The 15,404-nt window shown below is 42.4% G+C and overlaps 1 protein-coding gene across 2 annotated transcripts in view; it reads right to left on the reverse strand.

The window, feature by feature from the left end:
* Positions 1-15,404, reverse strand: part of ankrd28b (ankyrin repeat domain 28b) — a 136,232-nt gene that overhangs the window by 54,294 nt on the left and 66,534 nt on the right. For both annotated transcript variants that reach the window (XR_005460732.1, XM_038797809.1), the window contains 2 exons: positions 15,150-15,290; positions 2,179-2,290 (listed from right to left, as the gene is read on the reverse strand). Coding sequence is in view for 1 of the 2 variants with exons in the window: in XM_038797809.1 (XP_038653737.1) it covers positions 2,179-2,290; positions 15,150-15,290 (253 nt within the window). In the remaining variant the exon portion in view is untranslated. The remainder of the gene's footprint in view (positions 1-2,178; positions 2,291-15,149; positions 15,291-15,404) is intronic.

A 15,404-nucleotide genomic window follows, 5' to 3' on the forward strand; every position in this document is an offset into this window, starting at 1 on the left:
AAAAGCCATACCATTGGGGTCTTGGGGAGCTGTCCCTCTATCCAGCGGGTCTTGGGGGTGATGTCCCTTGTATTCCTCGCCATGCATAAGTTTGCACGGCGAAGGGTACTGAATTGCTTCCTGATTTGCGCTCCTAGGGGTGCAAATCAGTTCTAATTTACCTCCTGCGGGAGAACATCGCATAGTCCCAGAACGGAGAATCACAGCCAGTGTGCACCATGGAAATGGCGCATCTCTGGATGTGACTTTGAATTAAAATCCCAGTTTTTTATTCAGGTGCAAAAAAAAAAATATCACATATTTGAAAACAACAAGGCGTTCTTCTGGTATCTTGACTAACATCCCTCCCTCAACCAACATCACCAAAAGATGGATCATCTAATCATTCATCCATTCATTTACTGCACTTGCTGTGGTGACTACACTTCATTGTAATCCATTGGCTGTGAAGTGCTTTGGGAATGTAAATAACAAACATTTTTTTATTCCTTAAAGTCTGATGTGATATTTTTGATGGTGGGAATCATACTGGAGTCCACATACAAATATTCAAATCAAGGTTGTTCCACAGCAAAAGGTTATATGGGAATTAACCAATCACTACTTCCAAAATTACTTCTTTTATTCATTCATGGGATGTGGACATTACCGGTTAGGCCAGAATTTATTGCTCATTCTGAACTGCCCTCAAGATGGTGGTGGTGAGCTGCCTTCTTGAACCATTGTCGTCAGAGTTCCAGGATTTTGACCCAGTGACAGTGAAAGGAAAAGTGATATAATTTCAAGTCAGAATGTGTGTTCTTGGAGAGGAACCTCCAGGTGGTAGTTTTCCCAAGTGCCTGCTACCCATGTCCTTCTAAATGTTTGTGGTCATGGGTTTGGAAGGTGCTGTCTCTGAGGCAGCATGGCGAGTTCCTGCAGTGCATTTTGTAGCTGGTACACACTGCTGCCAGAGTGTATTAAGTGGTGGAACGAATGAGCGTTTATGGATGGGATAGTAATCAAGCAGGCTGCTGTGTCCTGGATGGTCTCAAGGTTCTTGAATGCTGTTGGAGCTGCATTCATCCAGGCAAGTGGCGAGTATTCTATCACACGCCTGACTTGTCGGTGGTTGGCTTTGGAGAGTCCCGGGGGGGGGGGGGGGGGGGGGGGGGGGGGGGGGGGGGGGGAGGAGGAGTTACTCGCCGCAGGATTCCTAGCCTCTTACCTGCTCTTGTAGCCACGATTATTATATGGCTAGTCAGTTTCTGGTCGATGGTAACCTCCAGGATATTAATAGTGGGGGATTTAACGATGGTAATGTCATTGAAAGTCATGGGGCGAAGGTTAGATTGTCACTTGGTGGAGATGGTCATTGCCTGGCACTTGCGTGGCACAAATGTTATTTGCCAGTTGTCAGTCCAAGCCTGCATATTGTCCAGTTCTTGCTGCATTTGGACCTGGACTGCTTTGGAATATGAGTCGTCACATAATGCACTGAACATTGTGCAATCATCAGTGAACATCCCCAACTTCTTAGTTGATGATGGAAGGAAGGTCATTGATGAAGCAGCTAAGACACTACACAAAGGAACTCGCGCAGTGATATCCTGGAACTGAGACAATTGACCTTCCATCAACCACAGTCATCTTCCTTTGTGTTAAGTATGACTACAACCCTGGTGCGTCACTGCGGCACAATGGTTAGCACTGCTGCCTCATGGTGCCGAGGACCTGGGTTCTGGACGCGGGTCACTGTTCGTGTTGAGTTTGCACATTCTCCCCGACTCTGCATGGTTTCACCCCCACAATCCAAAGATGTGCAGAGTAGGTGGATTGGCGACTCTAAATTGCCCCCTTAATTGGAAAAAAAAACTTTTAAATAGGTATGACTCCAACCAGTGGAGAGTTTTCCCCAATTCCCATTGACTCCAGTTTTTCTAGGGCTCCTTGATGCTACACTCGGTCAAATGCTGTCGCGATGCCAAGGGCAGTCACTCTTCCCTCACCTCTGGACTTCACCCCTTCAGTCCACATTTGAACCAATGCAATAATGAGGCTAGGGCTGAGCGATCCACACTGAGTACCAGTGAACAGATTATTGCTAAGCAAATGCTGCTTACTTCACTAATTCGCTCTGCAACATCTATTGAAAACATTTAGTTTAATTTAAAAATTAGCCAAGTTAAACAGACTTACAAGTTCAAGACATAAACGATGCCCATAGGCAGCAGCGTAGTGCACTGTATTATAACCCTGTTTATCTCGAATTCCAGGATTTGCATCATTTCGGAGCAGATACTCCAGGCACCTGAAGATGGTGAAGAAAACTATTGTGAGTTACAACACCAACACATCCCTTGAAAAAGTCGTAAGTTTTTCAATTTTCAATACACAAGCCAACTATAACAAAGTGTTATACTACACATATTAAGTTAGAGAGAGCAGACCTTTAATTATACACACCAGATATCACCTTTACCTTGCGTTAACTGCTGCTCTCAGTTGTTGGCTGCAAACAATTCCAAGTTTCCCCAGCTGAACATATTTCCCCAAAATGTGTCGAAAATACATTGAAAATACACCAAAACAAATGAGATTTAAATAAGAGTATCTTATTTATTTTCAGAAACAATGGCACACCATAAACATAAGTACTCTGAAATAAAAACACAAAGTGCTGGAAATATTTAGCAGATCTATGGAGAGAGAGAAAATAACCTTTCGAGATGAACATGACTCTTTTTCAGAACTCTGTTCAGTTCAAAAGGTTCAGTTCTGAAGAGTTATATTTGTCTCAAAACGTTTAACCCTGTTGCTCTCTCGACAGTGTTACGACACCTTGGGCTGAATTAACCAATAATTTGTATATAGTTTCTGAGATCTTTGGCCCTTGACTGCTCCAATGACTTACAGGCATCAGATTTGTAAGTGAAATACAACAACTGTATATTTATAACAAAAAGATAGAGATAAGACATGCAACAATTACAATACAAAATGACCAGCCAATCTACTACTCCCCCCTCCCCCCCCCCACCAAATGCTGTTCCGCCCTCTACCTGAACATACACATGCAGAGGGAGAGGGAGGGGAAAAATAAAAGAGGATTAATGTGAGATGTTAGACGAGAGCCCCTGGTTCGGACATCAAAGTTGTTTTTTCAGCTGACTGTCTTTCCAGTATGTGGAGTGATTGAGAACCACCGGTTGGATGGCTAACAAGGATCTTCTGGCTGGAACATTCAGTCCAAATCCCCAAACTGTGGGATTCCCCCGGGGGAGTTATGTTCATTTTTATTAACCTGGGTCTTCACTCAGAAGATCCGCTTCAGGCCTATATAATTCTTATTTGTTCCCAGCTCCACCAGAATGTCTCGTGGCTTTACTAAGGAAAAACAGAGTTCCCCTCATGAAATTTTCAAGAGGATTCTTTAAACAACTGACCCTGCCTGCAGCCTTGCAGGTTAATCTGACCGTAGAGAGAGGGAAAGGTCTTCACTTTGAACCTTTACACAGAGTCCATCAGGTAAGAGAGACCGATCACGGCTTTGACCCGCCAGCTTCTTGATCAAACCAAAACAAAAAAAAAAGATGACGTCTTCCTGTCCCTGGCAGAACACTCCGGAATGGTCAGCACCAATCAGCATAGATATAATTGAAGAGTCCGGCAAAGTACATAGCACATTGGGCGACTGCCAAGTCCATTCAGATGGCTCATCAACGATGCCAGCACATCCTCCTGGATTCCTTTTTTTTTAAAACTAAAGGTGAAGTCCAATTTAAAGGTGTTGGTCCTATTAACTGTCCAGTTGCAAACATTATAAAAGCCAAAACAAAGTAAAATAAATGGAATAAACAAGAGACAAACAGGGATTAAAATGTAAGCCTACATGTGACACTAATAAAGACTATCATTGCAATAATACTACGTGTCAAGCTGGATGATTTGGAGAATTGCTCCAGGAGGCACGTTTGGTGGTGGTGTTCACACCGAGGATTTGGAGGCAGCTTAGGCAACATATCAAGACTGGCTCCATATTATTAGTAACCCCTAACTCTAAGAACCATTTCTTTCGCCAGCATGCTTGGACTTGAAGTTCAGGTCCTGGGTAAGGGTGGGGCTGGAGGTACTTGGGGACCTGTTTGTGGAGAGTAGGCTTGTTAGCTTTAAGGAACTGCTGGATAAATTCCATCTCCAAGGTCTAATTTATTTAGTTATTTTCAGGTGCGCAGTTTCCTGCGTAAAGAAATCTCTTGGTTTCCTTTGGTGCCTTTGCCCTCCCTCTTGAATAAGGTTTTATCTTTGGCCGTAGTGAGTGAGGGAAAGATTTCAGAAATTTATGGCCCAATCCTGTCGGTGGAGCGTCTCGTTGGATGAGCTGAGGAAGAAGTGAGAGGTAGAGCTGGGTTCGTTTTTTGAGGGAGGGATGTGGTGTGAGGCTCAACTCAACCTTCTCCTGTGTTAGGCTCAGCTTGATTCAGTTCAAGGTGGTGCACAGGGTGCATCTGACCAAGGTGAGGAGTGTTTTTTTCTCGGGGTGGAGGATAGGTGCGAATGCTGTTCTCGGGGTCTGATGAATCATACCCATATGTCCTGGTCACATCCTAAACTTGTAAGCTATTGGGTCTCCTTCTTTAACACCATGTCAGGGATTCTTGAGATTGAGCTGGAGTCTTGTTCATTGGTGGTCATTTTCAGGGTTTCGGACTTGCTGGTGCTGCAGAGGTGGTAAAGGCAGATGCCCTTGCCTTTGCCTCATTGATAGGCCGGAGGCGAGTTCTGCTGGATTGGAGTTCTCCTTTTCCACCCAGTGTCTCGGCTTGGTTGGGAGATCTAATGGTGCTCCCACACGTTGAGATGGTCTAGTACACCATGAGGGGGGCGGGTAGAAGGGGTAGAGCAGAAGGGTTCTACTCGAGATGGCAGATTAATTTCCTTTTTCAGTGAGCTACTCACCGTCAGCTGTTGGGGGGGTTATTAGTTAAGGTTATATTTAGTTATAGGCGAGTGGGGATGGTGTTCTTGTGCATAAAAAATATTATCCAAAAACACAACAGATGCCCTTAGTGGGCACACAGACAGACACACACACACAACCATTGCAGCAGATATCTGCGCCTCCCAAAGACTTGACACCTCCCCAAAATGTGGTGCCCAGAATTGGACACAATGCTGCAACTAGGGCTTAACCAATGATGGATAAAAGTTTTCAGCATAACTGCTTTGCTTTTGTGCATAATGTCTCTACTTATAAAGCCAAGGATCCTGTATGTCTTTCTTTAAATGAACAGCCTTCTGAACTTATCTTGCCACCTTCAAAGATTTATTTACTTAGTCCCTAGGATCTTCTTCCTGCAGCCCCTTTAAAATTATAGCTTTTAATTTATATTGTACCTCCCCGGCCTTTCTACCAAAATATATAATTTGACACTGACATGTTAAACTTCATTTGTGTGTGAGTAACTATTTTACCAGTTACTTTCGGTGGCGGCTATGAAGGAGTAAGTCGCACATTTGTTGGCTCACAAAATTGGTTTCTTGCCGTCCTCTCTGTACTGCTCTATACCAAATATCAACCTCTGATTGCTGGCTCAATGGAATATTTTGTATGGCATGAACTGATGATGTTCAAGTACCTCGCCCACAAATAGCTGCTGATGTGTCTTCTTCCACATGATGGCGATTTGAACTCCATTACAAAGTTAGTTATGTTTACTTTCTCCAGAGGTGGTAACTGAGTTTACCAGGCTGAGCTTCAACTGGTCCCACATATGTAAAAGCTATATATTTTTCTCACATACATAATTTAATAATAATAATAATAATCGCTTATTGTCACAAGTAGGCTTAAATCAAGTTACTGTGAAAAGCCCCCAGTCGCCACATTCCGGCACCTGTTCGGGCTGGTACGGGAATTGAACCCGCGCTGTTGGCCTTGTTCTGCATTACAAGCAAGCTGTTCAGCCCACTGTGCTAAACCAGCATTTCTCCACAGAAGCAGGAAATTTCTAACATGGGGACAAATGGACCTCAAGCCCCATTATGCGAGAGAAGGCAAGACCGTAGCAGATTCAAGCTCTTGTAGGAATTGTTAACATTGCCAATTTTATAATTCAATTCAGCAGCTTTATTGCAATCAATTTTTAGTTTCAGGTTATAATGTTATGTATCGATATATTTGTCCAGATCAGAAATTTAGATGGTGCTAGAAATGACACTGACAAAATAAATGCAATGTTCAGTCTTAAGTTTTTGCTTAATTACTTCATGAATTCCCTGTGAGCAGGGCTCAAACCTGCATGGGGAAACCCCATTGGATTTCAAGTCCAAAGTCTTAACCACCTGCCCATCAACTGTATTGTATTAAACAGGTCAAATGTTTTTTTAAATAAAAAGTGGAATATGGTCACCAATTTTACTGAAGAAAAGCAGTATCAGAATTGTACCATAAATGTAAGTAGAAGCTGGAAACTAGACAAGCAATTATCTATACTACTCACTTCAACCACTCCCTGTGGTCGCAACTTCACTGTCTCACCACTCTTTGGGTAAAGGGGTGTCTCCGGAACTCCCTGTTGGGTTTCTTGGTGATTATCTTATATTGATGGAAAACAAAAGCTTGGAGAGGATTTCAATTTGGGACCTCTTGCCATTTTCCACGAGCAACCGCAAATTAGGAATCATACTCCTAACCTAACTCGCCAGCTGCTAACCCTCGAGGACGAGTACTGACTTCGGAACACTCAATGCTGGCAGCAAGTGCATAACGTGAAAGTATTCTGTTCTCTAATTTTCTTGAAAAAGAAATGACCCTCACACCACCCCCCCAAAAAAAGACAATTTAGTCATCGTGATTTTTTTTTTGACATAAAATGAGCTGGCCGTTGATGCGCTCGGAATTGGCAAGAAAACAATCAAAAAGAAACTTCCAATTATTGTAACATACATTGACATTTTGAATTTTTTGAAGAAAATTAATGAAAACAATGTTGAAGGATACAACATTGAAAAAAGTATTCAATATACTGATTATATATAGTACAGTAAATCAATAAAGCAACCCATTTATTCAGTCATTACTAAGTTGTGTCTTAAATAGTTCAATATATCAGGAAATGAACGACAGCTTTCACAGTCGGACACAAATGTGCACAAAAGCACTAATTCTACAATACACAGCATTAAACTAAGCTTTCACGTGCAAATGACCAAAGTTGCACACACAGCAGCTATTATATTGCAGGAAATCAAGTCAAACTGCTAGTTTATCTACAGGAAGCTTTGAAAGAGGCAATTTAAAAACACTACTTGCAAATCCAACTTGGTACACAGCTCTCAGGCATCTTAAAAATCTCATTAACGGGTCATTCAAAAATATTTTTATGACCATCAGTCAGGCAACTGAAGCTCTCAGAGCTATTTGTAAACTGATCCTGTACAAGCAGGATACTGTGCTGAACTGAAAATGATTTTCAACTGAAAACAAATTCCCACTATCTTTCAAATAATAGCTAACAGGAAATGCTGGGGTCACTGTTACTTAGTCAAGATAATTAACTGGAAATTCAGCATTTGTCTTCAAATCAACATCAATTTTAGAGATTTTTTGAGTAATGGGAAAGAGCAGTGCATAACTAAGTAAAATCAATTAAACAGTGGGAGAAGCACAATGATTTAAAATTAGAGCAAGCACAGTGAAAAAATATAACACACCAAAATGTGACAGCTGGCAATAAAAAACATGAATAGTCAAACAAGTGACTGCCTTGTGACAAAACAGAGATGGGCAAACTCAAAACAAGGGTAATGACCACCTCCTTAATCTAATATTGGCAAACTTTTAAGGTTTATTTTATCTTGTGGGTGAAAAGTCAGAAAACTGTGATTAACTGTACAGAGAATTGTAAGCAACAAGATACGGGCAAGTTAGCAGATTTGGTAGATAGGAATGGGAGGAATGTGGACCTGGCGGCTTGCAATCTGAGGGGTGGCAAGTACCCTCCCAACAATTGCCACCAGGGATCAGAGGGGGGCCCTTCATTTGGTAGGTAGGGGGTCAGTGGGCTTTGCACTGGGCTGGAGTGGATCAGGTTGGTGGTCTTGTCTGGAATGGAGCTCATTTGTCTGCTCTCCCCATGTGCAGCCTTTAAAAATCAGTCAGTCTGTTAAAAATTAGGTTTCCTCGCAATAAAATAAATGTGTTCTATCTGTACCCCTACACCACTTAAACAGTCACTCAATATCTCAGAAATACACATCTCTCATAATAAAGTGAATGTGTTCTCACCTGTACCCCTCAAGCTTTTAAAAAGAATGTCAGTAGGTCACGTTTTTGAGATGAAGGTAAAAGTTATCCTTTTTCACAGTCAATTTCATTGCCCTTTGAAGTTAGAAGTCTGTGTGCATGGCTAGAAGGCTGAAAGCTTTGAACTAGATTATACACATTCAATTTCACACTCCATGGCCTGCTGATAGCTTTTTGATGACAAGCCGAGTCAGTTTCAATGGGGAGAATCAGATTGTTTATTATTTAGCTCTGCAGGGATCCAATAGCAGGTGTTTTTCGAACTGCAGTTTTTTTCATTTAGTTAGTCTGCCTCTTTGCTCTCAAGTGCGTCTTAGAAAGTGCAGCTATGGAGGAAGGCTACCGTGCTGGGGGATTGGGGAGGGCCTGGGGATGCGGCAGCTATTTGAGATCGGAGCGCCTGGACCTGGTGTGCTATGCAATGGCACGGAAAAGCTGATTCTGCAAAAAACAAAAACAAATTCCAAGGGCCATAGCATGGCATGTCAGGGCCAATCCTAGCACCAGTGGGAATCAGTCTGGCACTTAGATGCAGTTCAGGAGGATTACGCCTATTAGGTGTTGGATTTTTGGAAGATTAAGGAAATACATGAAATGGAAAAAAAAAAGGATAAAAGAGACATTTAGAGGTTCAAAACATAAATCCTTATAAGTACGGTATGATAAATTAACAAACTGTTTAAAAAAGTAAATTGGTTTATAAGATCAAAGGCACTTAGTACAAACCAAAGTGGTAATGATAAATTGAGTGATTTACATAGGTACACGGTATTAGGAGTAGAAGTAGGCAATTCAGCCATTCGAGCCTGCTTTGCCATTCAATCAGATCATTCCTCATCTCTTCATCTCATCTCAAATTCACCTGATCCCTATATCCCTTAACCCATTTTTAAAAAAATCAGAAATATATCTATCACCTTCTTGAAACTATTCAATGATTCAGTCTCCACCGCACTATAGGGCAGCGAGTTCCACAAATTCACCACCCTCTACGAATTATTGTTCCTCCTTATCTCCGTTTTAAATCTACCGCCTCTCAACCTATGTCTGTGACCTCTCATTCTAGATTGCCTACAAGGGGGAACATTTAACATTTGGCCCAGGCTTACTTATCAATCCTTCTTAGTATTCTATACACCTCGATCAGATCTTCTCTCATCCTTCCAAAGTCCAGCGAGCATAAGCCCAAACTGTTTAATCTCTCCTCGTACGTCAATCCTTTAATTCCCGGAATCAATCTGGTGATCTCCTCTGAACTACCTCCAATGCCATCACATCCTTCCTCATGTAAGGAGACCAAAACTGGATACACTACTCCAGGCCTTACCAACACCCAATACGATTGCACAATCAATTATTTGGACAGTTAGGATATTGCATCCAGTTTAAGGCACCCTGCTTTAGGAAGTGAATCAATGGTTTGGAAAGGATAAATTAGAGGTTAGTTTGGATGATAGCAGGGATGAGTGGCTTTGAAAAATTAACATAAAATGAATGCCTTCATAGTATTGTAAATCAAACCGCCTGAAGATTGTCTATTGTAAAAGGTTATAATTGCATGTATTCCATTGTGGTTCCTAGTGCTCATATCTGTAACAAGTGTTGGTTGCTTGCGGAACTCCAGCGCAGAGTTGATGATCTGGATTCTGAGCTTCAGGCGCTGCGACAGATCAGGGAGGGGCAAGAGGTACCTAGATAATATGTTCCAGGAAGCAGTCACGCCGCCTTAGGCCAATTACCTTGAATTTGGCCAGTGTTCAGGGACAGGAGGGTGCGAATAAAGCAGGGAGAGAGATCCTAAGTTTAGGCATGGAGGAGCATCAGCTACTGACCTTGTCCAACAGGTACAAGGTACTTGCTCCCTGCGTGGATGAGGAAAAGGTCTGCAGGCAGGATGAGTTAGCTGACCACTGCATGATGGTACAGGAGACCATTCAAGCGAGGGGAACAAAAAGACGAGTGGTCGTTGTAGGGGATTCTATAATTAGGGGGACAGGTGCCGTCCTTTGTAAGCAGGACTGAAAGTCCCACATGGCATGTTGCCTGTCTGGTGAAACGATATTGGAGTGGGAGGGGGAGCATCCAGTTGTGTGGTCCACGTTAAGACAAAGAATACAGACAAGACCAGGAAAGAGGATCTGTTTGGGGTTTATCATGAACTAGGAACAAAATTAAAGAACCGGTCATCAAGGGTTATAATCTCTTGATTACTACCCGAGCCATGTGGAAATTGGCATAGGAATGGGAAAATAAGGGAAGCAAACACGTGGCTGAAGGAGTGGTTCTGGAAAGGGGGGTTCCATTTCATGGGACACTGGCACCAGTATTGGGATAGGAGGGATCTGTACCATTGGTAGGGTCTACACTTGAACCGATCTAGGGCCAGTGCTCTAGTGGAAAAGATAAATACGGTGGTCACAAGGATTTTAAACTAGCAAATGGGGGGGCAATGAAGAGTAAAAATATGTAGCCACCTGGGGTGGCCAGGTCCCGATTACAAAATGGACACTTGCAGAGAATGAAGGGAAAATTGGACAATGCTGAGAAAGCAAGCCAATGCAAGGTTTGTCTGTGGATTGAAGTTTGCAGCTCCCAGACAAGACTGATACTGCAAAGCCATTAGCATACTAATGAGCTATCTCCGGGGACAAAAGCGAAACATTTAAGCAAACAATACCAAGCAAACACCCCGGCGCCAGTGAAGACTAAAACAAAGCAGGCCAACGGTCACCTAGAGCCCGCCCAGCGATCAAGGCAGCCACCCCTTTATTGGAGGAAATCAATACCAATGAATAGGATATGGTCCAATTAATTGGGGCCAAGTTCAAGTCCCGCCCAAAAGCACGCAAAGCCCCTTTGGGATAGAAGAAGAAGCCCCCAAGAGAGAATCATTCTTCTTGGCCTTGGCTCTCAGCAACGAGAGACCTGCCTAGCAGCTGCACCAGACAAGTAAGTCCAAAGTCAACGCACGCTACGAGATAGACGCTCCTAGTTACTATTCTATACAAGTTCGATGACAGCAGCCTCAGAACCGGACAACGGCCATTGTTCCTCTGACTGAGTGGGCACCCGAAGCTAAGTATAGGCTTTAGTAGTAGCGATAGTTTAGTCGGTAGAGTTTGTGCATGAGTATAATTGACTGTGTGTAAATAAATGAGTATTGATTTTGAACTTACTAACTGGTGTATCGAGTCTTTGATCAGTATTCGGTTTTGAACCTTGTGGCGGTATCGAAAAGATACCTGGCGACTCTTGAGCAAGCATAATTAGAATTAAGGACGGCGACCATATTAACCGTCATAAACAGAGCCAATTAAGGAGAGAGCATAACGAACAACAACTACAAGAAGTATAATGGTTAATGGGAACCAGAGCAGCAGGTTTGCATGTGAGGAGAAGGTAGAGGCTAATAGAATGAACAGGCAGGGCCATTCTAATGACTAAGGAGGGGTATGAAAACGTTAAAAAATTAAAATGTTAGGTGACTGGGTGAGTGAAAGTTGGGCATGAGGCCGAGTATTATCAGAGATCAATGATAGAGGTCAGAATGTATAAAAAGCGTAGTGCAAATCAGTAGGATATATTAAATAAACCTGTACCTAAATAAATGCACGCAGTATTCAGAATAAGGTCAATGAGCTGAAGGCACAAATAGAAACAAATGGGTATGATTTGGTGGGGATCACTGATGATAGTGGCACTAAGGGATATTGAAGCAGGAGTAATTTACAGGCCCCCGAGCAATACTTTCAAAGTAGCGCACATTATAAACTAAGAAATAATGAGGGCTTGTGAGAAGAGCACAATGGTAATGATGGGTGATTTTAACATGCATATTGACTAGATTAATCAAATTGGCACTGGTAGCCTTGAGGGAGATTTCATTAAGTGCTTGAGGGATTGTTTCATAGAGCAATATGTTATGGAGCCAATCAGGGAGAGGGTTATTTTAGATTTAGCATTACGTAACGAAGGATTGATAAATACTCTTGTCGTTAAGAATCCTCTTGGAAGGAGTGATCACAGCATGCTAAAATTTCAAATTCAGATTGAGCGAGAGGGGAGAGAGAGCCAAACTAGAGTTTTAGCACTGCGCAGAGGTAATTTACAGGCCTGAGGAAAGAGTTGCCCAAGTAAACTGGACACAAAAAATTGAGGGGAGGATAGTTGAGGAATGGTTGAGGCGGATGTTCAGGGAGATTTATCCATTAAAGTACAATCCTGAGAGGAATTGTGAAAGAAATAAACATGTTCTATGGCTAAACAAGAAAGTCAAGGAGGACATAAAGATAAAAACTAGGGGATAACATACTGCAAAAGCTTGCGGTAAGCTGGAGGATTGAGGGAACTTTAGGATTCAGCAAAAACAGAAATAGAATCAAAAAGCTAAGTCGAACTGCGAAAGGAAACTAGCAGAACACAAACACTGATATCAAGAGCTTCTCCAAGTATAAAAAGAGGAAGGGAATAGGTAAAGTAAATGTCAGCCCTTTAGAGGACAATGCTGGTGAGGTAATAATGGGGAACAGAGAGATGGGGGAAGCACTGAACCAATATTCTGCCTTTTGTCCTCACGGTAGAGGATAATAAAATGTTTCCAAGAACTGCAGTTAAGGCAGAGGAACTTAGTGCAAGAACCATTACAAGGGAAAAGGTATTGAGTAAATTAATGGGATTGAAGGCAGATAAGTCTCCAGGACACGATGGCTTGCACTCAAGGGTATTAAAGGAGGTGGCGGCAGAGATAGTGGATGCATTGGTTATATTTCAAAATTCCCTGATTCTGGAAAGGTCCCAGTGGATTGGAAACACGCTAATGTAACTCTCCTATTCAAAATGGGAGAAAGGCAAAAATAAAGGAAACTATAGACCGGTTAACTTGACTTCAGTGGTGGGGAAGTTGTTGGAATCAATCACTGAGGAGACGACGATTAAACATTTGGAAAGACAAAGCTCAATCCACCGTTGTTAGCACGGTTTTATGAAGGGAAAGTGATGCTTGACTTGCTTTAATTCTTAACGGACGTAACCAGCAAGGTGGAACCTGTGGCTGTGGTATATCTAGACTTCCAGAAGGCGTTCGACAAAGTATTACATAAAAGATTGATCCAGAAGGTGAGATCGCAGGGAGTTTGGGTGGAATACTAGATTGAACTGAGGATTGGCTGACGACCAGAAAGCAGAGGGTCGGGTAAATGGATCCTTCTCTGGCTGGCGAACGGTAACTAATGGGGCACCTCAGGGTTCAGTCCTCGTACCTCAACTGTTCACAATCTATATAAATGATCTGCAAGCAGTGACAGAATGTAACATAGCAACATTTGCGGATGATACTAGAATAGGTGGGAAAGCAGGCAGTGAAGGAGAGATACAGGTTTTACAGACAGATATAGATAGGCTAGTAGATTGGGCCAAAATTTGGCAGATGGAGTTTAATGTGCATAATAATAATCGCTTGTCACAAGTAGGCTTCAATTAAGTTATTGTGAAAAGCCCCTAGTCGCCACATTCCGCGCCTGTTCGGGGAGGCTGGGACGGGAATTGAACCCGCGCTGCTGGCCTTGTCCTGCGTACAAGCCAGCTGTTTAGCCCACTGTGCTAAACCAGCTCCTAAATGCGAAGTTAACTATTTTGGCCAAAACAAGTCATGCAAATTATTAACTAAATGGAAAGCAGATTCAAAATGCATCTGGGCAGAGGGATCTGGGTGTCTTTGTTGATGAATCACAAAAAGTCTGTATGTCGGTGCAAAATATAATAAGAAAGGCAAATGGAATATTAGCGTTTATTGCAAAAAGACTGGAGTGCAAAAGTAGAGAAGTGTTGTTGCAACTGTATAGGGTGTTGGTGAGACCACACCTGGAGCAGTGTGTCCAGTTTTGGTCTCCTTATTTGAGGAAGGATGCGGTGGCATTGGAGGCAGTTTAGAGGAGGTTCACCAGATCAATTCCAAGGACGAAAAGGTTTAACATTTGAGGAGACAAACAGTTTGGGTTTATGCTCACTGCAATTTAGAAGGATGAAAGGGGATCTGATAGGAGGTACAGAAAATACGAAAAGGGATCGATAAAGTAAATGTAGACCAAATGTTCCCCCTTGTGGGCAATTTAGAACAAGAGGTCAATGACATAGTTTGAGGTGGCAGATTTAAAACTGAGATGAGGAGGCACTACATCTAGCAGAGGGTGGTGAAATTGTGGAACTCGCTGCCCCAAAGTGCGGTGGAGACCGAATCAGAGGGAGGGAGATAGAAATATTTCTGATTTTAAAAAAGGGTTAAAAGGATATGGGTAACAGGGAAGGTGGTGGCTTTGAGACCAGGAATAAATCAGCCATGATCTGACTGAATGGCACAGCAGGCTCAAAGGGCTTAATTGCCGACTTCTGCCCCTAATTCCTATGTTCTTTTGGGCAACAATGCTGCACAAACCAACTGACCAAATAACTAAACTTGATGAGGAGAGGTGAAATTCAAAGCCCTTTGAGAAAAGGACTTGACAAAGGTACACAGTTAAAGCTTAATTTGCCCTTTCAAAGGATCTGATTCAAGACCAGATAGAGTATTGACCAAATAAATGATCTACTAACAAGAGACTATCAATCTTGCTCGGTAATTTACAAACCAGGACCTCCAATCAATAGTTATGTTACACCTTCAATTTATAACTTTGCAAGTACATTCGACCAATTCCTAACTAGCATTCAAAAATACTCTAAATCTATAAAACCTGTCATTAGTTTCTTTATTTTATTTAAAAGGGAAACGGTGAATAGCTGTAGCCTTGAGAAAGAGACAATACACAAATAAAGATCATCAATGAGCTTTGTCATTGCCGGTTTTCAATCAGCCTGCATTACTTACTTTCCGTCTGTGTCTGATGCCGCTGCATAGTGAAGCGGTGTGCAACCTCTTTCATCAAGGTCATTTACACTGGCCCCAGATCCCACAAGAGCAAACAGGCACTGGTAGTTGCAGTTGGCAGCAGCATAATGCAGTGAGGTCCTTACAAGAATAGACAGAAAAGAGTTGAGTAAATACCCGTCTACATATTGTTTCAGCCACATCTTGAACTTCAACCATCTTGCCCTGCCATATTTTTATTTTCCCTTTTCATGA

This window comes from Scyliorhinus canicula, chromosome 5, assembly GCF_902713615.1.
Source record: "Scyliorhinus canicula chromosome 5, sScyCan1.1, whole genome shotgun sequence".
NCBI classification, from domain to species: Eukaryota; Metazoa; Chordata; class Chondrichthyes; order Carcharhiniformes; family Scyliorhinidae; genus Scyliorhinus; species Scyliorhinus canicula.